The sequence below is a fragment of the Rhinoderma darwinii genome, chromosome 6, assembly GCF_050947455.1.
Source record: "Rhinoderma darwinii isolate aRhiDar2 chromosome 6, aRhiDar2.hap1, whole genome shotgun sequence".
NCBI lineage: Eukaryota > Metazoa > Chordata > Amphibia > Anura > Rhinodermatidae > Rhinoderma > Rhinoderma darwinii.
In genome coordinates, this window is record NC_134692.1 from 146,961,237 (window position 1) to 146,988,610 (window position 27,374).

Consider the following 27,374-nt stretch of genomic DNA (forward strand, 5'->3'; position numbering starts at 1 on the left):
CCTACAGTCATCCTCTCCCAGCCTGACATGTCTGATAACAGAGAACAATAGATTGTATTCACCTGTCCTACAGTCATCCTCCCCAGCCTGACATGTCTGATAACAGAGAACAATAGATTGTATTCACCTGTCCTACAGTCATCCTCCCCCAGCCTGACATGTCTGATAACAGAGAACAATAGATTGTATTCACCTGTCCTACAGTCATCCTCCCCCCAGTCTGACATGTCTGATAACAGAGAGCAATAGATTGTATTCTCCTGTCCTACAGTCATCCTCCCCCAGCTTGACATGTCTGATAACAGAGAACAATAGATTGTATTCACCTGTCCTACAGTCATCCTCCCCCAGCCTGACATGTCTGATAACAGAGAACAATAGATTGTATTCTCCAGTCCTACAGTCATCCTCTCCCAGCCTGACATGTCTGATAACAGAGAACAATAGATTGTATTCACCTGTCCTACAGTCATCCTCCCCCAGCCTGCCATGTCTGATAACAGAGAACAATAGATTGTATTCACCTGTCCTACAGTCATCCTCCCCCAGCCTGACATGTCTGATAACAGAGAACAATAGATTGTATTTACCTGTCCTACAGTCATCCTCCTCCCAGCCTGACATGTCTGATAACAGAGAACAATAGATTATATTCACCTGTCCTACAGTCATCCTCCCCCAGCCTGACATGTCTGATAACAGAGAATAATAGATTGTATTCACCTGTCCTACAGTCATCCTCCCCCCAGTCTGACATGTCTGATAACAGAGAGCAATAGATTGTATTCTCCTGTCCTACAGTCATCCTCCCCCAGCTTGACATGTCTGATAACAGAGAACAATAGATTGTATTCACCTGTCCTACAGTCATCCTCCCCCAGCCTGACATGTCTGATAACAGAGAACAATAGATTGTATTCTCCAGTCCTACAGTCATCCTCTCCCAGCCTGACATGTCTGATAACAGAGAACAATAGATTGTATTCACCTGTCCTACAGTCATCCTCCCCCAGCCTGCCATGTCTGATAACAGAGAACAATAGATTGTATTCACCTGTCCTACAGTCATCCTCCCCCAGCCTGCCATGTCTGATAACAGAGAACAATAGATTGTATTCACCTGTCCTACAGTCATCCTCCCCCAGCTTGACATGTCTGATAACAGAGAACAATAGATTGTATTCACCTGTCCTACAGTCATCCTCCCCCAGCCTGACATGTCTGATAACAGAGAATAATAGATTGTGTTCACCTGTCCTACAGTCATCCTCCCCCAGCCTGACATGTCTGATAACAGAGAATTATAGATTGTATTCTCCTGTCCTACAGTCATCCTCCCCCAGTCTGACATGTCTGATCACAGAGAACAATAGATTGTATTCACCTGTCCTACAGTCATCCTCTCCAGCCTGACATGTCTGATAACAGAGAACAATAGATTGTATTCACCTGTCCTACAGTCATCCTCCCCCAGCCTGACATGTCTGATAACAGAGAACAATAGATTGTATTCACCTGTCCTACAGTCATCCTCCCCCAGCCTGACATGTCTGATAACAGAGAACAATAGATTGTATTCTCCTGTCCTACAGTCATCCTCCTCCAGCCTGACATGTCTGATAACAGAGAACAATAGATTGTATTCACCTGTCCTACAGTCATCCTCCCCAGCCTGACATGTCTGATAACAGAGAACAATACATTGTATTCACCTGTCCTACAGTCATCCTCCCCAGCCTGACATGTCTGATAACAGAGAACAATAGATTGTATTCACCTGTCCTACAGTCATCCTCCCCCAGCCTCACATGTCTGATAACAGAGAACAATAGATTGTATTCACCTGTCCTACAGTCATCCTCCCCCCAGTCTGACATGTCTGATAACAGAGAACAATAGATTGTATTCACCTGTCCTACAGTCATCCTCCCCCAGCCTGACATGTCTGATCACAGAGAACAATAGATTGTATTCACCTGTCCTACAGTCATCCTCTCCAGCCTGACATGTCTGATAACAGAGAACAATAGATTGTATTCACCTGTCCTACAGTCATCCTCCCCCAGCCTGACATGTCTGATAACAGAGAACAATAGATTGTATTCACCTGTCCTACAGTCATCCTCCTCCCAGCCTGACATGTCTGATAACAGAGAACAATAGATTGTATTCACCTGTCCTACAGTCATCCTCCCCCAGCCTGACATGTCTGATAACAGAGAACAATAGATTGTATTTACCTGTCCTACAGTCATCCTCCCCCAGCCTGACATGTCTGATAACAGAGAACAATAGATTGTATTCACCTGTCCTACAGTCATCCTCCTCCCAGCCTGACATGTCTGATAACAGAGAACAATAGATTAGATTCACCTGTCCTACAGTCATCCTCCCCCAGCCTGACATGTCTGATAACAGAGAATAATAGATTGTATTCACCTGTCCTACAGTCATCCTCCCCCAGCCTGACATGTCTGATAACAGAGAATAATAGATTGTATTATCCTGTCCTACAGTCATCCTCCCCCCAGTCTGACATGTCTGATAACAGAGAACAATAGATTGTATTCACCTGTCCTACAGTCATCCTCCCCCAGCCTGACATGTCTGATCACAGAGAACAATAGATTGTATTCACCTGTCCTACAGTCATCCTCCCCCAGCCTGACATGTCTGATAACAGAGAACAATAGATTGTATTCACCTGTCCTACAGTCATCCTCCCCCAGTCTGACATGTCTGATAACAGAGAGCAATAGATTGTTTTCTCCTGTCCTACAGTCATCCTCCCCCAGCCTGACATATCTGATAACAGAGAACAATAGGGAGCATGCTGAGGATGTTGGGTGGAGTAGTGTGGGTGGATGAACCTTGTTCTCTCGTAGTTTCCGTTCTTCACACTTTCACTTTCTTTCTTCATCTCAATTGTTAAAACTCAAGAAAATGGAAGTTCAGTGTGAGTATAAAATAATGACAGCAATGAGGACGATGATGGTGATGATGAGGATGATGGTGGTGATGATGAGGATGATGGTGGTGATGAGGATGAGGAGGATGTCCAGTGTTGGGCTGCAGTTTGTGTCGGGGGCTATAGATATACATGGATGGTTGATCTTCTGAACCTCGTAGCTCAGTGTATAAAGCGGGGGGGGGGGGAAGGGGGAGGGCTCTTTCCGGGTGTTATGTTGTTACATTGTATCTACATTCTTACTTTTTTTTGTATTTTCATTCAGTTTTAACCTCTTAACCCCTCAGTGACCGGCCTATTTTGGGCCCTAATGACTAAGCTGTTTTTTACGTTTTTCATCGTCTCATTCAAAGAGCTATAACTGTTTTTATATTTATGTTGACATCGTTGTATAATGTCTTGTTTTTTGCGGGACAAGATGTCATTTTTAATAGCAGCATTTTGGGGTACATGGAATTTACTGATTAACTTTTATTAACTTTTTTTGGGGGGAATAGAAAAAAACCAGCAATTTTGCCACACTTTTTTTGCGTCCTAAATCTACGCCGTTTACCGTGTGATATAAATAACACAATAACTTTATTCAGCGGGTTGTTGCGATTGCAACGATACTAAACTTGTATAGATTTTGTATGTTTTACTTCTTTTACAGTAAAAACACTTTTTTTTTCAAAATGATTTGTTTTTGTGTCTCCATTTTTCAAGAGCCGTAACCTTTTTATTTTTCTACCGATGCGGTTGTTTGAGGGCTTTTTTTTTTATTTATTTTTTTTGCGGGACGACTTGTAGTTTTTATTGGTACAATTTTGGAGTAAATGGGACTTTTTGATCACTTTTTCTCACATTTTTTTAAGGCTGGATTCACAGAAAACAGCAATTTTTGGATTGCTTTTATTTTTATTTTTTTACGGCGTTCACCGTGCGGGTTAAATAATGTCATAGCTCTATAGTCGGGGTCGTTACGGGCGCGGGGATCCAAAATTTGTGTAACTTGGTTACTACTTTTTTTAATAATAAAGTATTTTGTAAGGGGATAACCATATTTTTTTTAAATTATTTTTATTAAACTTTTGTTTTTACTTTTTTACTAGTCCCACCAGCGGACTTCACTGCGATTCTCCGATCACATTTATAACACAGTGTATTATGCCTGTCCATGTAAAACGGACAGGCATCTGCTAGGCCTCTGGCAGGCATAACTAGTGGCAGACCTGGGGGATTGATTAGGCCGCCCGGCTGCCATAGAAACCACCGACATCCTGCGATCTTATTGCCGGTGGGATGAGGGGGAGCTCCCTCCTTCTCTCCAAAACCACTGAGAGGCGGCGCTTGCTATTAAGCGCCGATTCTGAGGAGCTAAACTGGCGAGAATGATACTGATATCGATGTCGCCCATTCGAGCAGGGCTGCTTCCAGAGCGGGGAGATTTAACGGCTTCTTGCGCTATTTACTTATTCTGATGCAGCGCCGTGAAGAGGAGTATGCATCGGAATAAAGCCCACTAGTGGCCGCCGTGAAAAGGAGCATTGACGGTCACTAACGGGTTAAAGGGGAGTCCCATCTTATGTCATGTGTCCTGGACATGTCATTAATGCTTCACAGTGCAGGAGCCCCCTCTGAGACCCCCTTCTTTTTAATACAGTTCTATGATGTACTATGGTGCGTATGGGTGGGGATAGGGCGGGGTTAGAGGTGTGACTTTACAGGGACTGACGGGTCCGGTGACAGCGGGTCCTGCGTGTCTCTGACAGCGGGAAATTAGGGCGTTAAATAAGGGGGCTAACAAATTGGTGCAGGAAGGAAGGGTTTGGGTTCATGGAGAGCTGGGCTGACTTCTCTGTCGGTTACAGCGCCACAGATGGTAACAGTGTTACACAGAGTAAAAGTGCCCCCCTATGTGCTCCACAAAGTAAGAGTGCTCCTATCCAAACCCCACACGGTGATAGTGCCCACACACAGTAATAATGATAATCCCAGAGGCCACACATTGTAATAGTGCCACTTTCAGGCCCCACACTAATAATGCCCACCATTGTGCCTCCTACCAAGTAATGCCCACTTTGTGAACACTAGAAAATATTAAAGGTGGGCCTTTTTATTTTGTGGAGGGCACAAAGGGCATTATATTGACTATGTTGGGGCACAAAGGGGGTATTATTATTAATAAAAACCTCTTTCTTCCCAAAGACCTTAATAACAACACTCTTTGTGACCCCACATAGTATTATTGCCAACCTTTGAGCCCCCTTATAGGGAATAGTGTCCCCTAACAGCCAGCAGTGCCCCAAACATCCAGCAGTGCCTTTATTGTCAATAGTGCCACTAATTACCAGTAGTGCCACTAACAGACAGTAGTTCCCCTCATAGTGAATAGTGCCTCCAAATTACCAGTAGTGCCCCTAATAGCGAGTCGTACACCTAACAGTTCGTAGTGCCCCCTGATAGACAACAGTGCCTCCTAAAAGTCAGTAGTGCCTCTAACCGCTGTCACGATCTGTGGGTATGTGGACCCACTGGGCCGTACCGCCGTTGCGGGATAGTATCTGGCCAATACAGAGTACCAAGTAAAGTCTATAGTTCAAGCAAGGGTACCTGTGGTGGTTCAGACAGTAGCGATGACTAGGCTCAGATGGGACCTTGGCGGCAGACACCAGGCGTGGTGTAACACAGCAGACAGACCGGTGGTACAACACGACTTCAACTCTTTAAGGCACAGGAACAAGGTAGCCTGAGATACAGGATACAGGTAGCAGGTACGGGAACACTGGGAACTTGAAAACACTAAAGGACCATTTGCTAGACTGACACGGGAAAACACAACAACGCTCAGGTAATGAAGGAAGGGGCAGGGCCCTTCTTATAGTCCAGCGTAATATGGGAGCGATCAGTTCAATCTTACACTTGTGTGTACTCTGGCTCTTTAAAGCCGGGACTGAGCTCGCGCGCGCACCCTAGTGGTCACTGCGGGAGAGGACGGCCGCATGTGCTGGCATCTCTGGAGAGGAAGGCGTCGGCAGGATGAGAGGAGTTTGCGGCCAGCGACCACGGTCATTACAACCACCGGTAGTGTTTCCTAACAGACTTTTATTCCGTCTAATAGCCAATTGTGCCTTCTAATAACCAGCAGTGCCCCTTACAGACAAAAATGCCCCTTACAGCCACGAGTGCTTCTAACAGCCACGAGTGGCCCCTTATAGCCACGAGTGCCCCCTAACAATCAGTAGTGCTCCTTAATAGCCAATAGGGCCCCCTAACAGTACTGCCCCTAACAGCTAATTGTGCCGCCTAATTGCCGATTTTGCCTCCTATTAGCCAACTCTGCTCCCTTATAGCCCATTGTGCTGCCCAACAGCCAGTAGTGGCGTAACTACCGCCGTAGCAGCCGTAGCGACTGCAACGGGCCCGCGGCATGAGGGGGCCCGTGTCGCCCGCTGGCACGGGCCCCCACCATGGCCGCAGGCTCCGATAGCAGCCGCTATAGCTGCTACAGCAGGACGCCACTGAACACTACGGCAGAGCAGGGAGGTATCTCCCCGCTCTGCCATTAAACAAAAGACATGTATCCTCTCTCCACAGGATCTCCACAGGACATACACAGGATATACACAGGACAGGGGATACATGTGTGATCGCTGGCATTGATAGGGAGAACGGGGGACTGAAAGCCCCCTCTGTAGATAACGCCATACAGCCCCCCTGTAGATAACGCCATACAGCCCCCCCTGTAGATAACACCATACAGCCCCCTGTAGATAACGCCATACAGCCCCCCTGTAGATAATGCTGTCGTGGAAATCCATCACTCAAAATATATTAGACTGAAATTTATACGAGTCCCAACAGACTCTCAAGGCCAGACTCCATTAGTCAGAATCCTAATTAGGATATTTCACCGATATATATCGAGAGACGAGAAGAAAACACACAGTCACGCTGAAATGTTCAAAATTCTCATCTGAAGGATTTATTACCAAACTCAAACTGTTAAACTGAAATTCAGAAGGGGTGTAGGCTTGAGGTAAACCAATCCGAGACAATGTAACAATATTTGTTATTCAGTAAAAAGCATACAATAAAATACATCATTATAATTCTTCAGACATTATGTTTACAGGTTTCTTATCTCTCTTTTGGACAGAATGTCCTCGTGGAGATGGGGGGGAGACCTTCCCTCACGCATACTTGCCATCCCCCCATCTCACTCCCATCTCACTCCCTGTCCATCTTCGCATGGGAACCAAGGTCAAAGATAAAACATACGAAATCAACATTACTTGTATTAAAGGAACAATGTCTTTCTTATTCACTACAAAAGAACCAAGGTGGGAACTCCAGACAAGACGCTGCTGCATGAAACTAAATCATTTAAACATTATCATCACTTTCACATAATACATATCTTAGTAATTCGGCCTCCTGCTTGATAATTCACAATGTAATTTCATACAGAGAATATAAGCAAATAAATCATCCTTCACAATGCCATACAGACCCCCTGTAGATAACACCATACAGCCCCCTGTAGATAACGCCTTACAGCCCCCTGTAGGTAACGCCATACAGTCCCCCCTGTAGATAACGCCATACAGCCCCCCCTGTAGATAACACCATACAGCCCCCTGTAGATAACGCCATACAGTCCCCCTGTAGATAATGCCATACAGTCCCCCCTGTAGATAACACCATACAGCCCCCCCTGTAGATAACACCATACAGCCCCCCCTGTAGATAACACCATACAGCCCCCCCTGTAGATAATGCCATACAGCCCCCCTGTAGATAACACCATACAGCCCCCCCCTTGTAGATAACGCCATACAGCCCCCCCTGTAGATAACACCATACAGCCCCCCCTGTAGATAACACCATACAGTCCCCCTGTAGATAATGCCATACAGTCCCCCCTGTAGATAACGCCATACAGTCCCCCCTGTAGATAACGTCATACAGCCCCCCCTGTAGATAACACCATACAGACCCCCCTGTAGATAACGCCATACAGCCCCCCTGTAGATAACGCCATACAGTCCCCCTGTAGATAACGCCATACAGCCCCCCTGTAGATAAGGCCACACAGTCCCCCCTGTAGATAACGCCACACAGCCCCCCCTGTAGATAACGCCATACAGTCCCCCTGTAGATAACGCCATACAGCCCCCCCTGTAGATAACGCCATACAGTCCCCCCTGTACATAACGCCATACAGTCCCCCCTGTACATAACGCCATACAGTCTACAGGGGGACTGTGTGGCTTTATCTACAGAAGAGGACTGCGTGGCGTTATCTACAGGGGGGACTGTGTGGCGTTATCTACAGGGGGGGACTGTATGGCGTTATCTACAGAGGAGCACTGTGTGGCGTTATCTACAGAGGGGGCTGTAAAAAAGGCACTATCTACAAGGGGGGGGGTTGTGTGACACCCAGGGGAGGGGGGGCCCCAGTCAAAAGTTTGCTATGGGGCCCAGTCTTTCCTAGTTACGCCCCTGGCCAGTAGTGCCCCTTAATAACTAGTAGTGCCTCCTTAAAGCCATGGGTGCTCCCTAACAGCCACAAGTGAACCCAATAGCAACTCTTGCCCCCTAATAGCCAGTAGTGTCCCTAATTACCAATAGTGCCCCCAAATACTCACAAGTGCCCCCTTATAGCCATGAGTGCAGCTAACTGCTAATAGTGCCCTCTAATTTCCAATAGTGCCCCCTAATAGACACGAGTGCCCCCTAACAGTCACAAGTGCCCCTTAATTGCCAGTAGTGTTTACTTTTTTCCCAGATAATAATACAACCTTTACTCACCTTGTAACACCGTTAACGGGTTCCACTCCTGCCGGCCGTCCCCGCCACCTGGTCTCGTACCTCCTCCAGCGACCTGGTTCTGCCTTTCTCCCAGGCCACCGGTGTCAGTGTTTTCCTCTACTTGTGGCCGCAACGTCCCTAGTGCGCGCTGGCGTGCTCCGGCCTCCTCTTAAAGGGCCAGTATTCAGGAATTCAAGATTCCCCTATCCAATCACTGTTGCCCCAGGACTATTTAAGGCACCTCCACTATCCACCTGGTGCCTGAGCAACAATAAACTGGTGGAGTAGCAGAGTGGGTCCACAAACCTGCAGGTCGAAACACACCTTACCCTGTTCTCAAGAAGTGGCCTGTGAAATCAGTGCTCCAGAGCAAACTGCACGATTTTGCTCTATTGTAAAGCGGCCTGTGGCCTAGAGGATGACAGGGCAGGACGCCTATAGATCCCTGCTCTGCCATAGGTTGTAACGGTATCCGTGTCCTGAGGGTATGGATACAGTTGAAAGGTGACCTGGATCCCCAGGGGGCCTCCTTGGAGTTTGGAGCCCTTAGCAATTGTTCAGTTTGACCCCACTAACGTCGGTCCTGAAGGTAGGGAGGGGCTGCACCTAAATGGGGAATGGGAAGCTGTGCTGGGAAAGAATGGTTAGACGGCTGGAAGGGCTTTTAGCCCTCTTGCCCACATCCGAGTGTCACTCGGGTCATTTTTCACGGCATCCGAGCGGTTTTCAATGACCCATTAACTTTAGTGGGTGAATCGAATGCGTGAAAACGGACCAGACTCTCCCATCCGTGGAAACATGAAACATGTCCTATCTTTTCAAGGATCACGGATGGGACTCAGGCGGCACACATGGTCCTGTGTATTAGGGCTTAAACTAGGATCTGGCGGGAGGGAGGGTAGGGATACACAAGCGGGGTTAGATACAGCGCATAGGGAGTAGGATAAAGCAGGTGTTTGTGGGAATTTAGTGAGAACTGGGGTTAGCAAGCCAAGTAGGGAGGTGACTAGGAAAAAATATGGACCTAAGAATAATAAAAGTGTTGGTACGATGAAATGTATGCTGCAAAATGTCTTAAACGTTCATTTTAACTATTTCTAGTGATCTGGGGTGTTTTAGGGGCTAAATGAAACGTCCATGGTAATCTGTGGTGGTGTAAAGGTTAATACATTTCCTCTCTGTAGTTCTGGGATGGTGAAGGCTTAATGATAATTACACTAGTTGTGTAGGGTAATAATGGGTTATTACTAATTCTGTGTTGATCTAAGATGGTGAAGTGTTAATAATAATGATTATCCTGGTGATCTAGGATTGCGAAGGGTTAATAGTACTTTCTCCATTGGTCTAAAATAGTAAATGGGATTGAGGTAACATTTCTTGTGGTCTAAGGTGGTAAAGGGGTAGTATCAATTCTCCTGGGTGTCAAGGGCAGCAAAGAGGATAAGGGTAACATTCCTGGTGACGTGGTTGGTGAAGGGTTAATAATAATCCTCCTGGTGGTCTAGGGCAATGAAGGGGGATAAGGGTAACATTTCTCATGGTCTAGGGTAGTAAAGGGTGGGTTAATAATAATTCTCCTGGTGGTCCACGTCAGTGAAAAAGATAAGGGTAACATTCCAGATGGTCTAGGATAGTGGAGGTTATTAGCAATTCTCCTGGTGGTCTAGGTCAATAAAGAAGATAAGAGCAACCTTTATTGGGGTCTAGGTTGGTGAAAGGTTAATAATAAATCTCCTGGTGGCCCAGGGCATTGAAGGGGATAAAGATAACATTCCTGGTGGTCTAGTTTAGTGAAGAGTTAATAGTAATTCTCGTGGTTTAGGCTGGTGAAAGTGTTAATGTTTCATCCCAGATGTCCAGTGGTACCTCACTTCTCTAGTGTTGACCAGTAGTTTCTTACTTCTCTAGCATTGTCCAGTAGTTTCTTACTTCTCTAGCATTGTCCAGTGGTTCCTCACTTCTGCAGTGTTGACCAGTTGTTTCTTACTTCTTCAGTGATGTTCAGTGGTTCCTCACTTCTCCAGCGCTGCCCAGTGGTTCCTCACTTTTCTAGCATTGTCCAGTAGTTTCTCACTTCTTCAGTGTTGTCCAGTGGTTCCTCACTTCTCCAGCGTTATCCAGTGGTTCCTCACTTCTCCATTGTTGTCCAGTGGCTCCTCACTTCTCTAAGGTTGTCCAGTAGTTCCTCAGTTCCCCAGTATTGTCCGGTGATTCCTCACTTCTCCAGTGTTGTCCAGTGGTTTCTTACTTCTCCAGTGTTGTCCAGTGATTCCTCACTTCTCCGGCGTTGCCCAGTGATTCCTCACTTCTCCTGTGTTGTCCAATGGTTGTTCACTTCTCCAGCATTGCCCAGTGGTTCCTCACTTCTCCAGTGTTTTCCAGGGGTTCCTCACTTCTCCAATGATGTCTAGTTATTCCTCACTTTTCTAGCATTGTCCAGTAGTTCCTCACTTCTCCCGTGTTGTACAGTGATTTCTCATTTCTCCACCATTGCCCAGTGGTTTCTCACTTCACCAGTGTTGTCCAGTGGTTCCTCACCTCCAGCGTTGTCCAGTGGTTTCTCACTTCTCCCAGTGTTGCTCAGTGTTTCCTCACTTCTCCAGTGTTGTCCAGTCATTCCTCACTTCTCTAGCGTTGTCCCGTAGTTCCTCACTTCTTAAGTGTTGTCCAGTGATTCCTCACTTCTCCAGTGTTGTCTAGTGATTCCTCACTTCTCCAGCATTGTCCAGTGGTTCCTCACTTCTCCAGCGTTGCCTAGTGGTTCCTCACTTCTCCAGTGTTGTCCAGTGGTTCCTCACTTCTCCAGCGTTGCCTAGTGGTTCCTCACTTCTCCAGTGTTTTCTAGTGGTTCCTCACTTCTCCAGCGTTGCCTAGTGGTTCCTCACTTCTCCAGTGTTGTCCAGTGGTTCCTCACTTCTCCAGCGTTGCCCAGTGGTTTATCACTTCTCCAGCGTTGCCCAGTGGTTTCTCACTTCTCCAGTGTTGTCCAGTGGTTTCTCACTTCTCCAGCGTTGCCCAGTGGTTTATCACTTCTCCAGCGTTGCCCAGTGGTTTCTCACTTCTCCAGTATTGTCCAGTCGTTTTTCACTTCTCCAGCATTGCCCAGTGGTTTCTCACTTCTTCAGTGTTGTCCAGTGAGTCCTCACTTTTCCAGCATTGCCTAGTGGTTCCTCACTTCTCCAGTGTTGTCCAGTAGTTCATCACTTTTCCAGTGTTGTCTAGTGATTCCTCACTTCTCCAGCATTGCCCAGTGGTTCCTCACTTCTCCAGCATTGCCTAGTGGTTCCTCACTTCTCCAGTGTTGTCCAGTAGTTCATCACTTTTCCAGTGTTGTCTAGTGATTCCTCACTTCTCCAGCATTGCCTAGTGGTTCCTCACTTCTCCAGCATTGTCCAGTGGTTCCTCACTTCTCCAGCATTGCCTAGTGGTTCCTCACTTCTCCAGTGTTGTCCAGTAGTTCATCACTTTTCCAGTGTTGTCTAGTGATTCCTCACTTCTCCAGCATTGCCTAGTGGTTCCTCACTTCTCCAGCATTGCCTAGTAGTTCCTCACTTCTCCAGTGTTGTCCAGTGGTTCCTCACTTCTCCAGCGTTACCCAGTGGTTTCTCACTTCTCCAGTATTGTCCAGTCATTTTTCACTTCTCCAGCATTGCCCAGTGGTTCCTCACTTCTTCAGTGTTGTCCAGTGAGTCCTCACTTTTCCAGCATTGCCTAGTGGTTCCTCACTTCTCCAGTGTTGTCCAGTAGTTCATCACTTTTCCAGTGTTGTCTAGTGATTCCTCACTTCTCCAGCATTGCCCAGTGGTTCCTCACTTCTCCAGCATTGCCTAGTGGTTCCTCACTTCTCCAGTGTTGTCCAGTAGTTCATCACTTTTCCAGTGTTGTCTAGTGATTCATCACTTCTCCAGCATTGCCTAGTGGTTCCTCACTTCTCCAGCATTGTCCAGTGGTTCCTCACTTCTCCAGCATTGCCTAGTGGTTCCTCACTTCTCCAGTGTTGTCCAGTGGTTCCTCACTTCTCCAGCGTTGCCCAGTGGTTTCTCACTTCTCCAGTGTTGTCCAGTAGTTTCTCACTTCTCCAGTATTGTCCAGTTGTTCCTCACTTCTCCAATGATGTCCAGTCGTTCTTCACTTCTCTAGCTTTGTCCAGTAGTTCCTCAGTTCCCTATTGTTGTCCAGTGATTCCTCACTTCTCCAGCATTGCCCAGTGGTTTCTTACTTCTCCAGTGTTGTCCAGTGATTCCTCACTTCTCCAGCATTGCCCAGTGGTTTCTGACTTCTCCAGTGTTGTCCAGTGATTCCTCCCTTCTCCAGCATTGCCCAGTGGTTTCTGACTTCTCCAGTGTTGTCCAGTGATTCCTCACTTCTCCAGCATTGCCCAGTGGTTTCTGACTTCTCCAGTGTTGTCCAGTGATTCCTCCCTTCTCCAGCATTGCCCAGTGGTTTCTGACTTCTCCAGTGTTGTCCAGTTGTTCCTCACTTCTCCAGCGTTGCCCAGTGGTTTCTTACTTCTCCAGTGGTTCCTCCCTGCATGTAGGAGGAAATCCAGGCAAGCACAGGAATATTTCTCTCTGTAGTGAGACAGCTTCGTCTACATTAATAACATTCTGATATGATTCTCTTACATCTCCACATAACACGCAGGGGCAGCTCTAGAGAAGTTCTAGAATGATGATCTCTAATAAGAGGGTTAATTCTGAGCCTCAGGTTATTTTTTTCCTCTTTCTATAGGACACTGGACACTTCATCATGTCCTGCTTCACCAGCCTGGTAAGCTGTGTGGTCCTGTCTGTGTCCCCTGTCACCTGAAGCTTATGGCCAGTTTTACTCATCATTGCTGTGGTCTTCTCTCCTCAGATCTCATTAATCTTATTCCCATGTGCTCTTTTGGGGATGGTGATAAAATGTATGTTCTCTCTGGTAAGGATGAGGCACTTCTTATTGGTCATTAGGGTTGTTATTATTATTATTGTCATTATTATTATTATTATTATTATAGTTATTTTGGTTGTTGTTATTAATATTGTATTTCACTGGACAGATTTGTTGGCCCTTTTCCTCCCGTCGTGTTGTTGGGATTTTCTCTCGCTCGGCTTCTGAAGAATATGAGTGGCTATTGAGGGCCTTGAATTCCTCCATGTTTAGAAATGTTGTGAAGAATTCCAGGGCCATATACATATCAAACAGAGAGGAGAATGTCTTCAGAGAAGTCGTCCAACAATGTGACTTCACCATTCTGTATCACACAAAGAACCGCGGAAGAATCAACATCACCAACGTGACGGACTCCCTCTACGATGAGCAGCTGAAGTTCATGTTTAATTCTAAAGGTAGAGTCTGGTCAAGGCCATAATTGTATTTACTGTCACACTGTAGCGCTGGCCAGCTGTGATCAATGGGGCATCTTCCTGTAAAATTAACCCTGTGATTATCATCAGTGACAATGTTAGATGATCTACGGGGGCTCGAGATCTCTGTAATGGTTGTTAGTCCCAATGGTTGGACCTGTCTGTATAGTAATGAGTTGAGCTGTAAAACCACTGAACCGTTTGCTCTGACCCTGTGGCTTTAATCTGAGCTTTAATTTTAAGGCAGGGAAAAAGTTATTGTGATTGTGGATGACCTGGAGATGGGCGACTCTGAGGAGAAACGCCGCATTCTGCAACACCAGCCTGATATCATGAAATACTCCCATGACTTGGTACTGGTCACCAGCAACGATAAGAGGCAGCCGCAGCTACTGGACAAGAAGCTTCAGCAGATCCGAGCCCTCATCTCTGCCCGTAAGTAACAGCGCTGATTCCCACGCACGAGAGATTGTGGACAGATGGGGCTCTACTGTAACACCATAATGAGAAGGTTCCAGTGTAAGCCCCAGAGAAACAAGTCGTGGGGTCTTCATTGACTTGTTCTTCTCTCTTACAGAGTCATGGAGTGCAGTGAATTGCTGGTGTTATCTGGTAAAAATGCAACAAATACGAAAAAAACATTGTCACTAGAATCCATTGTCACACAAATATGCACCTCTATAGGCTTCACAGGGAAACTTTTAGGATACAAACATTCTTAGGGGGTACAAACAGACGTGTAGACAGGGAAATGAGCAGACATAAAGCTGAAACAAGCCAGGAAGGCAGAGGGAGGAGAATGGAGAGGCTGCAGGTGACAGCTGTTCTGTTCTTTATTCTCAACCTCTGAGTAGCAGCTTGTAAAGCCACCTACAGATTTGGCATTGCTAAAGGCTCATGGGTCCTGGTGCAAGAATTCAGCTTGGGACCCCTTACCTCTTCCCAACACCACTAGACCCCTGCACATGCCTATGCTCAGCCGCCTTGCCCGACAGACCCCATGAATTCCCCCACAGTATAATGCTCCCAATATCTGCCCCCGCAGTATAATGCCCCCATAGCAGCCCACCACAGTATAATGCTGCCATAGCAGCCCACCACAGTATAATGCTGCCATAGCTGCCCACACAGTATAATGCCACCATAGCTGCCCCCCCACACAGTATAATGCCCCCATAGCTGCCCCAACAGTATAATGTCCCCATAGCTGCACCCACAGTATAATGCCCCCATAGCTGCCCCCCCACACAATATAATGCCCCCATAGCTGCCCCCACAGTATAATGTCGCCATAGCTGCCCCCACAAAGTATAATGCCCCCCATAGCTGCCCCCACAATATAATGTCCCCCATAGTTTCCCCCACACAGTATAATGCCCCCATAGCTGCCCCCACACAGTATAATGCCCCCATAGCTGCCCCCACACAGTATAATGCCCTTCATAGCTGCCCACCATAGTATATTGCCACCTATAGCTGCCTCCACACAGTATAATGCCCCCATAGCTGCCTCCACACAGTATAATGTCCCCATAGCTGCCTCCACACAGTATAATGCCCCCATAACTGCCTCCACACAGTATAATGCCCCCATAGCTGCCCCCACAGTATAATGTCCCCATAGCTGCCTCCACACAGTATAATGCCCCCATAGCTGCCTCCACACAGTATAATGCCCCATAGCTGCCCCCACATAGTATAATGTCCCCATAGCTGCCCCCACACAGTATAATGTCCCCATAGCTGCCCCCACACAGTATAATGCCCCCATAGCTGCCTCCACACAGTATAATGCCCTTCATAGCTGCCCACCATAGTATATTGCCACCTATAGCTGCCCCCCGATATAATTTCACTACATAGTACAATGCCCCCCATAGCCGCCTCATACAGTATAATGCTCTCCATAGTTTCCCCCGCACAGAATAATGCCCCCATAGCTGCCCCCACAGTATAATGCCCCCATAGCTGCCCCATAGTATGTTGCCACCTATGGCTGCCCCCACAATATAATGCCTCCCCATAGCTGCCCCCACAGTATAATTCCACTACATACTATAATGCCCACCATAGCTGCCCCCACAGAGCATAAGGCCTTCATAGCTGCCCCCTCACAGTATAATGCCCCCATAGCTGCCCCCACAGTATAATGTCCCCATAGCTGCCCCAACAGTATAATGTCCCCATAGCTGCACCCACAGTATAATGCCCCCATAGCTGCCCCCCCACACAATATAATGCCCCCATAGCTGCCCCCACAGTATAATGTCGCCATAGCTGCCCCCACAAAGTATAATGCCCCCCATAGCTGCCCCCACAATATAATGTCCCCCATAGTTTCCCCCACACAGTATAATGCCCCCATAGCTGCCCCCACACAGTATAATGCCCCCATAGCTGCCCCCACACAGTATAATGCCCTTCATAGCTGCCCACCATAGTATATTGCCACCTATAGCTGCCTCCACACAGTATAATGCCCCCATAGCTGCCTCCACACAGTATAATGTCCCCATAGCTGCCTCCACACAGTATAATGCCCCCATAACTGCCTCCACACAGTATAATGCCCCCATAGCTGCCCCCACAGTATAATGTCCCCATAGCTGCCTCCACACAGTATAATGCCCCCATAGCTGCCTCCACACAGTATAATGCCCCATAGCTGCCCCCACATAGTATAATGTCCCCATAGCTGCCCCCACACAGTATAATGTCCCCATAGCTGCCCCCACACAGTATAATGCCCCCATAGCTGCCTCCACACAGTATAATGCCCTTCATAGCTGCCCACCATAGTATATTGCCACCTATAGCTGCCCCCCGATATAATTTCACTACATAGTACAATGCCCCCCATAGCCGCCTCATACAGTATAATGCTCTCCATAGTTTCCCCCGCACAGAATAATGCCCCCATAGCTGCCCCCACAGTATAATGCCCCCATAGCTGCCCCATAGTATGTTGCCACCTATGGCTGCCCCCACAATATAATGCCTCCCCATAGCTGCCCCCACAGTATAATTCCACTACATACTATAATGCCCACCATAGCTGCCCCCACAGAGCATAAGGCCTTCATAGCTGCCCCCTCACAGTATAATGCCCCCATAGCTGCCCCCACAGTATAATGTCCCCATAGCTGCCCCCACAGTATATTGCCACCCATAGCTGCTCTATACAATATAATGCCCCCATACAATATAATACTCCCATAGCTGTCCCATACATTATAATGCCCCCCATACAGTATAATGCCCCTCATAGCTGCCCCCATACAATATAATGCCCCCATGCAATATAATACTCCCATAGCTGTCCCATACATTATAATGCCCCCCATACAGTATAATGCCCCTCATAGCTGCCCCCATACAATATAATGCCCCCATAGCTGTCCCATACAGTATAATGCCCTCCACAGCTGCCACATACAGTATAATGCCCCCATAAAGTATAATACCCCATTTAGTATAATGCCCCCATAGATGTCCCATACAGTATAATGCCCCTCCATGCAGTTTAGTGCCCCTCATAGCTGTCCTATACAGTATAATGCAACCCATACAGCATAACGCTCCCTCAGCAGCTACCATATCAGCCCACCTCCCATACCCAGTATAATGGAAAAATAATAACATAATTATTTGCCTATCCCTGTTTCCACGATAGGTGAGGGTCCATCTCATCCTCTGCACTGTGCTGTAAGTGACTCAGCGCAGACAGGTGCAATGACGTCACTACTTTGCGCCTACCTAAGCGGCACAGCATTGAACTGAACTGTATCTGCATCCCTAGGTCGCAGATACAGTTGGAAGCACGACCAGCGCGATCAGTGCTGTGTGCAGGGCCGATTCTAGATTTTCTGCTGCCTGAGGCAAAGATTTAAATGGCGCCTCTCAGATCTTGATCGACATCCCCCTGGCTGTTCTACATCACTAGCAGCCTCCTCCAACTCTTGTGGACACGTTATTGCCTTGTACAGGCATGCGCGGTGCAGCCAGGCAGAGTACACCTCGTTGCACGGTCTGTGCCCAAGTTGTACAAAGCAATGGTACATCCGTGAAAGTGATATATATCAGCTGGGGGATGTCAATCAAGCATGGAAAGATAGGTTTGGAGGCAGGACTATGTGACTCTTCAGGATAGCGGCACCGCCCCATGACCCTTTAATGAGTAATTAGCATATAGTGTGTGCCGTTTTAAAAGACGATTTTATAGATTTTTCTGCATCTGAAAACAACATACCGGGGAATGTCTGGAAATATTGTCAGGTCTTGTATTACCGCATGGTGGCGGTTCAAGGGGTTAAAACTGCCTGACAAGTTCCCATTAAATATACAATGAATTTAAAACAATTCCCTCTGCCCTGAAATTTTATTATTATAAATATATCCTATATAATTGCAGATCCAGAACCAAGCTCTGACTTATATACAGCTCAATAACCAAGCTCATACATATATACAGCACCAGAACCAAGCTCAGTACATATATACAGCATCAGAACAAAGCTCAGTACATATATACAGCACCAGAACAAAGCTCAATACATATATACAGCACCAGAACAAGCACAGTTCATATATACAATACCAGAACAAAGCTCAGTACATATATACAGCACCAGAACCAAGCTCAGTACATAAATACAGCACCAGAACAAAGCTCAGTACATATTTACAGCACCAGAACAAAGCTCAATACATATATACAGCACCAGAGCAAAGCTCAGTACATAAATACACCAAAACCAAACTCAGTACATATATACAGCACCAGAACAAAGCTCAGTACATAAATGCAGCACCAGAACAGAGCTCAGTACATAAATACAGCACCAGAACAAGCTCAGTACATAAATGCAGCACCAGAACAGAGCTCAGTACATAAATACAGCACCAGAACAAAGCTCAGTACATAAATGCAGCACCAGAACAGAGCTCAGTACACATATACAGCACCAGAAAAAAGCTCAGTACACATATACAGCATCAGAACTAAGCTCAGTACATATATACAGCACCAGAACTAAGCTCAGTACATATATACAGCATCAGAACTAAGCTCAGTACATATATACAGTACCAGAACTAAGCTCAGTACATATATACACCACCAGAACAAAGCTCAGTACATATATACAGCCCCAGAACAAAGCTCAGTACATATATAAAGCACCAGAACCAAGCTCAGTACATATATACAGCACCAGAACCAAGATTAGTACATATATACAGCAGCAGAACAAAGCTCAATACATATATATATACAGCACCAGAACAAAGCTCAGTACATATATGCAGTACCAGAACAAAGCTCAGAACTTGTGTTGATCTCTGACCGTATTTCTCTTTCCAGTTATCTATGATTGGTTGGGCCTGTAACAATGTAAGTCCCATTATATTTATTATCTGTGATGATGTTACGTGCAGACTGTTACTTATTCCATCATATTCAGACTCCTGTAACTCCGTCCTCTGCGGCCCAATATTATACAGACTTGTTGCCCTCCATTTCATCCTGAACTTTGCTGCTTGTCTCTTCTACTTCTCCTCGTCCTCCTCTTTGTCACCCCGGCCGCTAATTGACCAGTGAATAATCTGTACAATTCCCACAACTACCTATACAGCCTGATCCCCTGCACATCTCTGCCCTAATCCCCAAATAACAGCTCAAGTATAGCCGCTCCACCCAAAAAGAGGCTCAACATGTCCTCTGCTCCACAAACAATTATCAAATTCTTCTCTACTTTTCTTGACTTATTAGCAGGGATCAGAGAATTTCTATTCGATCAAATTGTTCATCTGATTCAATTCTGTCCGAATAATTTCACCATAAATCCCAGGTGCTGTCTTCTAGGACTCTATCCAACCCCTTCATATATAATGTTTAAGGGGAATACACAACACTTACTACTATACTGCGCCTACAACTTCTGCCCCGTTTTATTAGCGCCACTGATGGAGAGAAAGGTGACATGACCTCGTCCATCAGCCGCTCCTATTATAATGCACTGCGTCCACGCTCGTTTCCTGGTGCGCAGGCGCAGATAGAAGTGTTGTACAAAGCTTTTAACTAGCGCAGATGCAGTGCATTATAGTAGGAAACGCTTATGGACGGGGTCGTGTCCTGAATAATTAGGGCATGGCGCTTTAAAATGAAATAAAACGGGGAAGAACTTCTGGGCACAGTATATTAGTGAGTGTCATATATCCCCTTATCCAAAAACATGATATATAAATGGGCAAACCCCTCGAAAAGTCAGCATTAGTGATGTCATACCTCTCAAGATTGGCTGTGCCGCAGGGATGGATAGCCAGAGTGCATTTTGGTCAAGTCTGCATAAGGTCATGTGATACTTTTTCTAATCGGTAAAATGGCGGCCAGCACTCGCCAATGGCCGCCATTTTTCCACGATTCGTGTGCCTCGAACAACAAAATATTTAGATTTTGCTGAATCTGAACTTTTGGGAAGTTTGGGCCAAATTGTTTTGTGTAGAATCAATCCGCTCGTCCCTAATTATTGACCGTGAATGATATCGCACCCGCTGGAAATCTCCACCTGAATGACTGGTACGTGGGGGACACTGATAGGGGATCTGTTGGATTTTCTTCTTCTAGGTCGCTGAGCTCCTCTGCTGTTTTACAAGATATTTGGTGAGATATTTGTCATTAAACATCTGAGTTCTGGTTTCCTGATGATTATTCTTTGAGGCTGCGTAATAAGATCCCCGTTATCTTTATGTTTTCCAGACATTTAGAAGAAGAGGGACAGAAGAGCTGGAGGAGGTGATGTATCCGACCCATGGTGTATATCAGCGGATTATACAACAGTCGTGGAGGCCGAGATCACCGCAGTATCAGCCTCTATCACTTCCTACTCCGGTTTCAACATAATCGGGTCATGCGCCAAAATTTCAAAATTGTTGCAGGGTTTAATGTCAATTTGCTGAAAGGTGAAGTTTCTGGAGCAGCTCAATGTAGCCGGAAATGTCACCAAATTAATGAAATGTCACAAATGCCAGAACTGGTCTCACAGCACGTCGGCTTTTGGTGATGAAAATGTTGAACGCTCGTGATAAATTTGGTGACTAATCAAAGCCAAAACCAATCAAACTTCTGTTTTCTAACCTTAATCCCCCCTGAACTGCCCCCAAAATTAGAAAATATTAACTCTGTAATATTCTTACCTAAATTGTGCCCCAGTCTGCGCCATAGTTTAGATAACATGAGCTCCAGAATAATGTCATGTGACTGCAATAGCCGTGCAATGTTATTTCATTATGGATGCTACAGTCATGTGATGTCATTGTGGATGCTGCAGTCATGTGATGTCATTGTGGATGCTGCAGTCATGTGATGTCATTGTGGATGCTGCAGTCATGTGATGTCATTGTGGATGCTGCAGGCATGTGATGTCATTGTGGATGCTGCAGTCATGTGATGTCATTGTGGATGCTGCAGTCATGTGATGTCATTGTGGATGCTGCGGGCATGTGATGTCATTGCGGATGCTGCAGTCATGTGATGTCATTGCGGATGCTGCAGTCATGTGATGTCATTGCGGATGCTACAGTCATGTGATGTCATTGTGGATGCTGCAGTCATGTGATGTCATTGCGGATGCTGCAGTCATGTGATGTCATTGTGGATGCTGCAGTCATGTGATGTCATTGTGGATGCTGCTGTCATGTGATGTCATTGTGGCTGCTACAGTCATGTGATGTCATTGCGGATACTGCAGTCATGTGATGTAATTGAGGATGCTGCGGTCATGTGATGTCATTGTGGATGCTGCAGTCATGTGATGTCATTGTGGATGCTGCTGTCATGTGATGTCATTGTGGATGCTGCTGTCATGTGATGTCATTGTGGATGCTGCAGTCATGTGATGTCATTGCGGATGCTGCAGTCATGTGATGTCATTGCGGATGCTGCAGTCATGTGATGTCATTGCGGATGCTGCAGTCATGTGATGTCATTGCGGATGCTGCAGTCATGTGATGTCATTGTGGATGCTGCTGTCATGTGATGTCATTGTGGATGCTGCTGTCATGTGATGTCATTGTGGATGCTGCAGTCATGTGATGTCATTGTGGATGCTGCAGTCATGTGATGTCATTGTGGATGCTGCAGTCATGTGATGTCATTGTGGATGCAGTCATGTGATGTCATTGTGGATGCTGCAGTCATGTGATGTCATTGCGGATACTGCAGTCATGTGATGTCATTGCGGATGCTGCAGTCATGTGATGTCATTGCGGGTGCTGCAGTCATTTGATGTCATTGCGGATGACATCACACCAGCATCAAATCAACAGATCAAGAGGGACAAGAAGTATTTATGTATTTTCATTTGCGGCAGCGTCAGGGACTACTGTATTTTCATTAAAACACTTTAAAGGCTGGATACACAAAATGATCACCAATAAGAGACGGACAAGTGTTGATATTGCTGCATTTATCAATTTATTTAACAAGTGGAACAATAACCCTGCAGCCGTAGAGATTGTCCATTTACATGAGTGGCGATCAATATTTCATTGTAATTTACATGTGACCTATCATCGTTCTGAGGGTTAAACTCCATACCACATTGAATGGACAGAGAACACGAGGGCTGCCGATATCTGGGATGTAGATCTGAGTTGCGTCCATACGTCATACCTTGAGATCTCCACTTACCCCCAGCTCAGGGCAATGCTTCTTATGTATTACATCTCAGCTCAGTCATATACAATACACACGTCATGGAACAAGCCAACTGTAACTATAATCGAGCTCTCTTTGGTCTTTCAGCCGCTGCTTCCGCCACAACCTCCCTACTAGCCAGATGTCTGCATTCTGCACTAAGAAGTCCAGGACTTTATTGAAGACAGTTGAAAGATATTTGTCCAAGAAGATGCCAACATTTTGAATAGAAAAATGATAATATAATATGTTGTGTAGACTTTGTGACGGTGTTTCCAGTCTTCTCATCACTCAATAGAACAAGAACACAAGAAACCTTTGACTCTATTGACCCCCACATTGAAAACTGATCATTTGTAACTTCACTGACGAGGAGATGAGTTCACCCCAATATCTACGTTGCGTTCATCCATTATCACTCTGACATTTTTTGTTGCTGTCTTTTGGGATTTCTTGATACTTGTTTCATCCCCGAGGATCCTATAGTTGTTCTCATCTTCTCCTGTATCCCCTGCGGATTTCTGCGCAGTTTAAGAATTTATCTAAAATGTTTTGGAGGGAATAGTTTATTTTTGAGCCCTTTGTCTTCTTACCTGCCGTGTGACGAGCTCGGCTGGTGTTTTCTTCATATTGAGAGGATCCCATTATTGATGTGTCCGAGGTTTATTGCATCTTATTAACAGACTAGCAGAGAGTTTATTTCTACTAAATTCTGCCAACTCTTGTACTGTATATGTTCAGACTTTGTATCGCGGACCCTCTCCCCCATATTTTAATCGTATGTCATTGTATTCGTGGTCGGTTTCTAGATCCAGTTATTAGTGATTACAATTCTGTACAATCCTGAGCTTCATTTATAAAATGAGAGAGATTTCCAAAGATGCCGTGTGTGTGAGTGTCTCTTGTGTTGCGCTCAGTCTAGAAGGCAAATTGTTTAATCCCATATCAGTTCCATGGAAACAAATTAGCTGTATGGAAATCAGTTGTAAAGGTCGTCTGACAGCCCGGCCAGTCACCTAAAGAAAAACAATGAAAGACAATGCTTACCCTTATCATTCCCATCTATGTCTCAGACCAACGACCTCACCACCGCACGCACCATCATTATTCATCACTGGGGTCCTTTACTTGGTGGTCAATGGTCCAGCACTCTGGGCTTTATATTTGTTTAGATGGAAGATGACATGAGAGTCTTGGTAGAAATGTATGAACATATGGTCTGGATACAGAACGGAAACGTTAACATCTACATGTTACTACTTGGGTTGTCTTCAGTCTACACTTGAGGCCTTATCTCCAGATTTCATCATTTACGGACACCTTTACGTGTCCAGAGAGCTCTCACATGCAGCCGATAGCTGATCCTGACTATTCTCTCCTCCTTCTAGAAGACGCGTATATTGGGCTTCCTATTTCAGCCCTGGACGTGGTTTATAATAAATGTTGATAATGAACCAATAGTGCAGGGCCAGGCTTCATGCCCAGTTTTGGGCACCATGCTGTAGAAAGTTCTAGATTAATTACTAGACTAATGAAAGACATGAGAAGCCCCTGACACCTGGGATTAGATTGACATGATTTAGAATTAAATTTTTATTCTAGGTTTCCCATTTGCTTTGAGAGTGGTGGTACCATCTTATATCCAAGGACGAAGTTGACAAGTTGACGTTGATGACTTTGTCCACTGAGGATGAGACACTTAAGAGAATGAACCTTGTTGGAAACATGCAGATGTTTCATGTCTAAGTAAAACATGAAGTGATGTTTATTCATTATTAGTGCAGATATTCCTCATTATAGATGGGGCCAGAGAACTTAAAACCTTAAAAAAAAGAGGCAGAAATGGGATCCCCACTTCCCTACCTCCTCCCCCTATGGCAGAGATAAGAACCCTTCCAAAACTTTCCGTTCCACTCATCAAAAATGAGAAATCAAAATTGTGGACAACTTGCGAATAATGTTCTAATTGCCCCCAGATCTAAGTTGTCCCATGAATCAATGCCTATTACATACCAATGCTATTTAAAGCCGGTGGCTGCCTCAGGGGTTGAGATTCATTTAGTGTTTTACCATAGACCTGTTCTCAGTAGACAGAATTCATGAGACCGTCTTGATTTATATTCCCAAGTAGTACATCATAGGCTATGTTCACACGGGGTATTTTGCTGAGTTTTTTGACGCGTAAACCGCGTTGCAAAACTCGGCAAAAACGCCCCGAAAATGCCTCCCATTGATTTCAATGGGAGGCGTCGGCGTCTTTTTCCCGCGAGCAGTAAAACTGCCTCGTGGGAAAAAGAAGCGACATGCCCTATCTTCGGGCGCTTCCGCCTCTGACCTCCCATTGACTTCAATGGGAGGCAGAGAAAGCGTATTTCGCGCTGTTTTATTCCCACGGCGCTCAATGGCCGCGGGCGAAAAACGGCGCGAAAAACTCAGCGAAAATCGGCGTGCCGGGAGAGGAATATCTGCCTCAAACTTCCAAACGGAATTTTGAGGCAGATATTCCTCCTGCAAAATACCCCGTGTGAACATAGCCTAAGGCTTCATTCACATCTGCGTCAGGGCTCTGTTCCGACGTTCCGTTGGAGCTTTCCATTGGAACAGAGCCTTGACTGACAGAAACGGAAACCATTGATTTCAGAGGTGACGGATCCGGTGCCAATGTTGTCAGTTGTGTAAGGGTTCCGTCGTTTCACAGTAGACTACATTATTTATTACGTCAAAACGGCAGAACTCTTGCACAACTGACACAAACGGAAACCTTTGGCACCGGATCCATCACCTCTGAAATCAATGGTAATAGAAACGGAAATGTATGGTTTCCGTTTCTGTCAGTCAAGCCTCCGTTCCAATGGAAAGCTCCAACGGAACATCGGAAGAAAGTCTTAATGGCAACTACAGAAGGTCTTGTAAGTCCCCCAGACTCATTTTTTGGTAGATAACAAGCATAATATAACATAAAGGTCTACATAGGACAACAGATGGATTTAACCAATGCCCGGTAGGTCAATAGATCAAACTGTTTATTAGTGAGTTTAAATAGCAGATCATTATCCCATATCAATGACATGGAGGGTGACATGCTGCAGGGAAATTAGATGCAAATGTTGACTGTCGGATTAACATGTTTTAGGCATCTTGAATACAGAAAAATCCCTTACGCTTTAATTCCTGCTCATGTCGTGGGGCCATCTGTGCCGCCGCATGTACTCCCTAATGCAGTGTTGTGTCACTATTGACCTTGGACCTGATTATTTATTGCACTTATTGAGCCTCACATTGATTTGAATGATATATTAGAGGAGCTCGTGGATGCAAATACATAGTCTGCTGACACAACGGTGCTGCTCATGCTGTAAACCGTGCGTCTTAGTGCTTAGACTTTTGCATGTTACGATGAATTCTGGACTTAGAAGACTGTGTAGACCTCACTTATATATTTAAATCTCAAAAGTCATTTTTGAAGTAATCTAAATGATTTAAGATAATCTTACTCTAAGCCTCTAATGAGTCCTGCTACGGTCTGATCAGTAATCTAGTCATGAATTAAGCTGTCCAATCAGTGCAAACCAGGAAAAGGCATAACCAATCATCACAGACCATGAATGTGACCAACCGACTAACATGAGTCTCGAGTGCATGAACGTGGCTGACCAACAATGATGAACAGATAAAAGCCATGAGAAGGTTTTCTGGTGTTTTAGTCCTTCACACAGCCCGGCTCCCTCAGCGCTACACGTTGCATGGCTGAACACTTCATGTCTATTGTGTGTCCTCCTTCGGACGTCCTTATTTCCTGGCGCTTCCTCCATTCATCACTGCAGATTTCCTCCATTTCTCTAGTGAAGCCTCATTGTAAGTGATTGTTCGTTCAGGAATCCGACATCGTCTTCTCCATAATCATTGAGTCATGTTCAGCAACGACCCGTTAGTTTTTACCTTCATTGTTATCCTTGGTCTTGAGACCATTTATGGAGTATCCACGAGTGTCTTCATTATATTTTCCATTTGCTTTTATATTAGTAAAGGACTTGACAAAAGTGTCAGTAATACAATTATCTTGGCTTTGAGTATCTCCAACATCTTATATGCCTGTATAATATATATAAATATTTTACTGCTCTACTTCAATCCCATTGTTTTTCTGAAAGCCTCTATCGTTCCTGCTGTGTACAGTTCTGCCATGTTCATCATCACCTCCTCATCCTGGCTCACTGCCTGCTTGTGTGTCTTCTACTTCTTGAAGATCAAAATGTTTCGGTCTGGCTTCCAACTCTGGCTGAAGACAAAGGTCAACTCTGCTATTCCTTGGATGATCTTGATGGCTGAGCTTGTATCTGTTCTTACTGCCTTACTAAACTTACTAGAGTTTGAAAAAGGGGACACTCCCAAGAACATCTCCTTGGTCCAGCTGGCCACGATGAAGTCATCATCTAATGGGATATTTCCAAACAATTTGTACATCTCTTTCGTTAGCAGTTGTCTTCCATTTCTCCTCAGTGTGGGGACTACAGCGGCCACAGTTTGGTCCTTGAATAAGCACAGCAAAAAGATGGAGAAAACACACGCA

General features: G+C 45.6%; 1 protein-coding gene across 2 annotated transcripts; it reads left to right on the forward strand.

The window, feature by feature from the left end:
• The first annotated feature begins 2,900 nt into the window (after positions 1-2,900).
• Positions 2,901-23,683, forward strand: LOC142656562 (uncharacterized). Of its 2 annotated transcripts, XM_075831492.1 has the most exons (10): positions 2,901-2,956; positions 13,493-13,531; positions 13,619-13,681; positions 13,803-14,091; positions 14,353-14,544; positions 14,687-14,721; positions 19,472-19,501; positions 20,735-20,770; positions 20,867-20,902; positions 22,913-23,683. In XM_075831492.1, the coding sequence occupies exons 2-10, from the start codon at positions 13,511-13,513 to the stop codon at positions 22,940-22,942; spliced, it is 732 nt and encodes a 243-aa protein (XP_075687607.1). In that variant the 5' UTR covers positions 2,901-2,956; positions 13,493-13,510; the 3' UTR covers positions 22,943-23,683. The 2 variants fall into 2 exon arrangements, with proteins under 2 accessions (XP_075687607.1, XP_075687608.1); XM_075831493.1 differs by lacking the exon at positions 20,735-20,770.
• Positions 23,684-27,374: the final 3,691 nt, after the last annotated feature.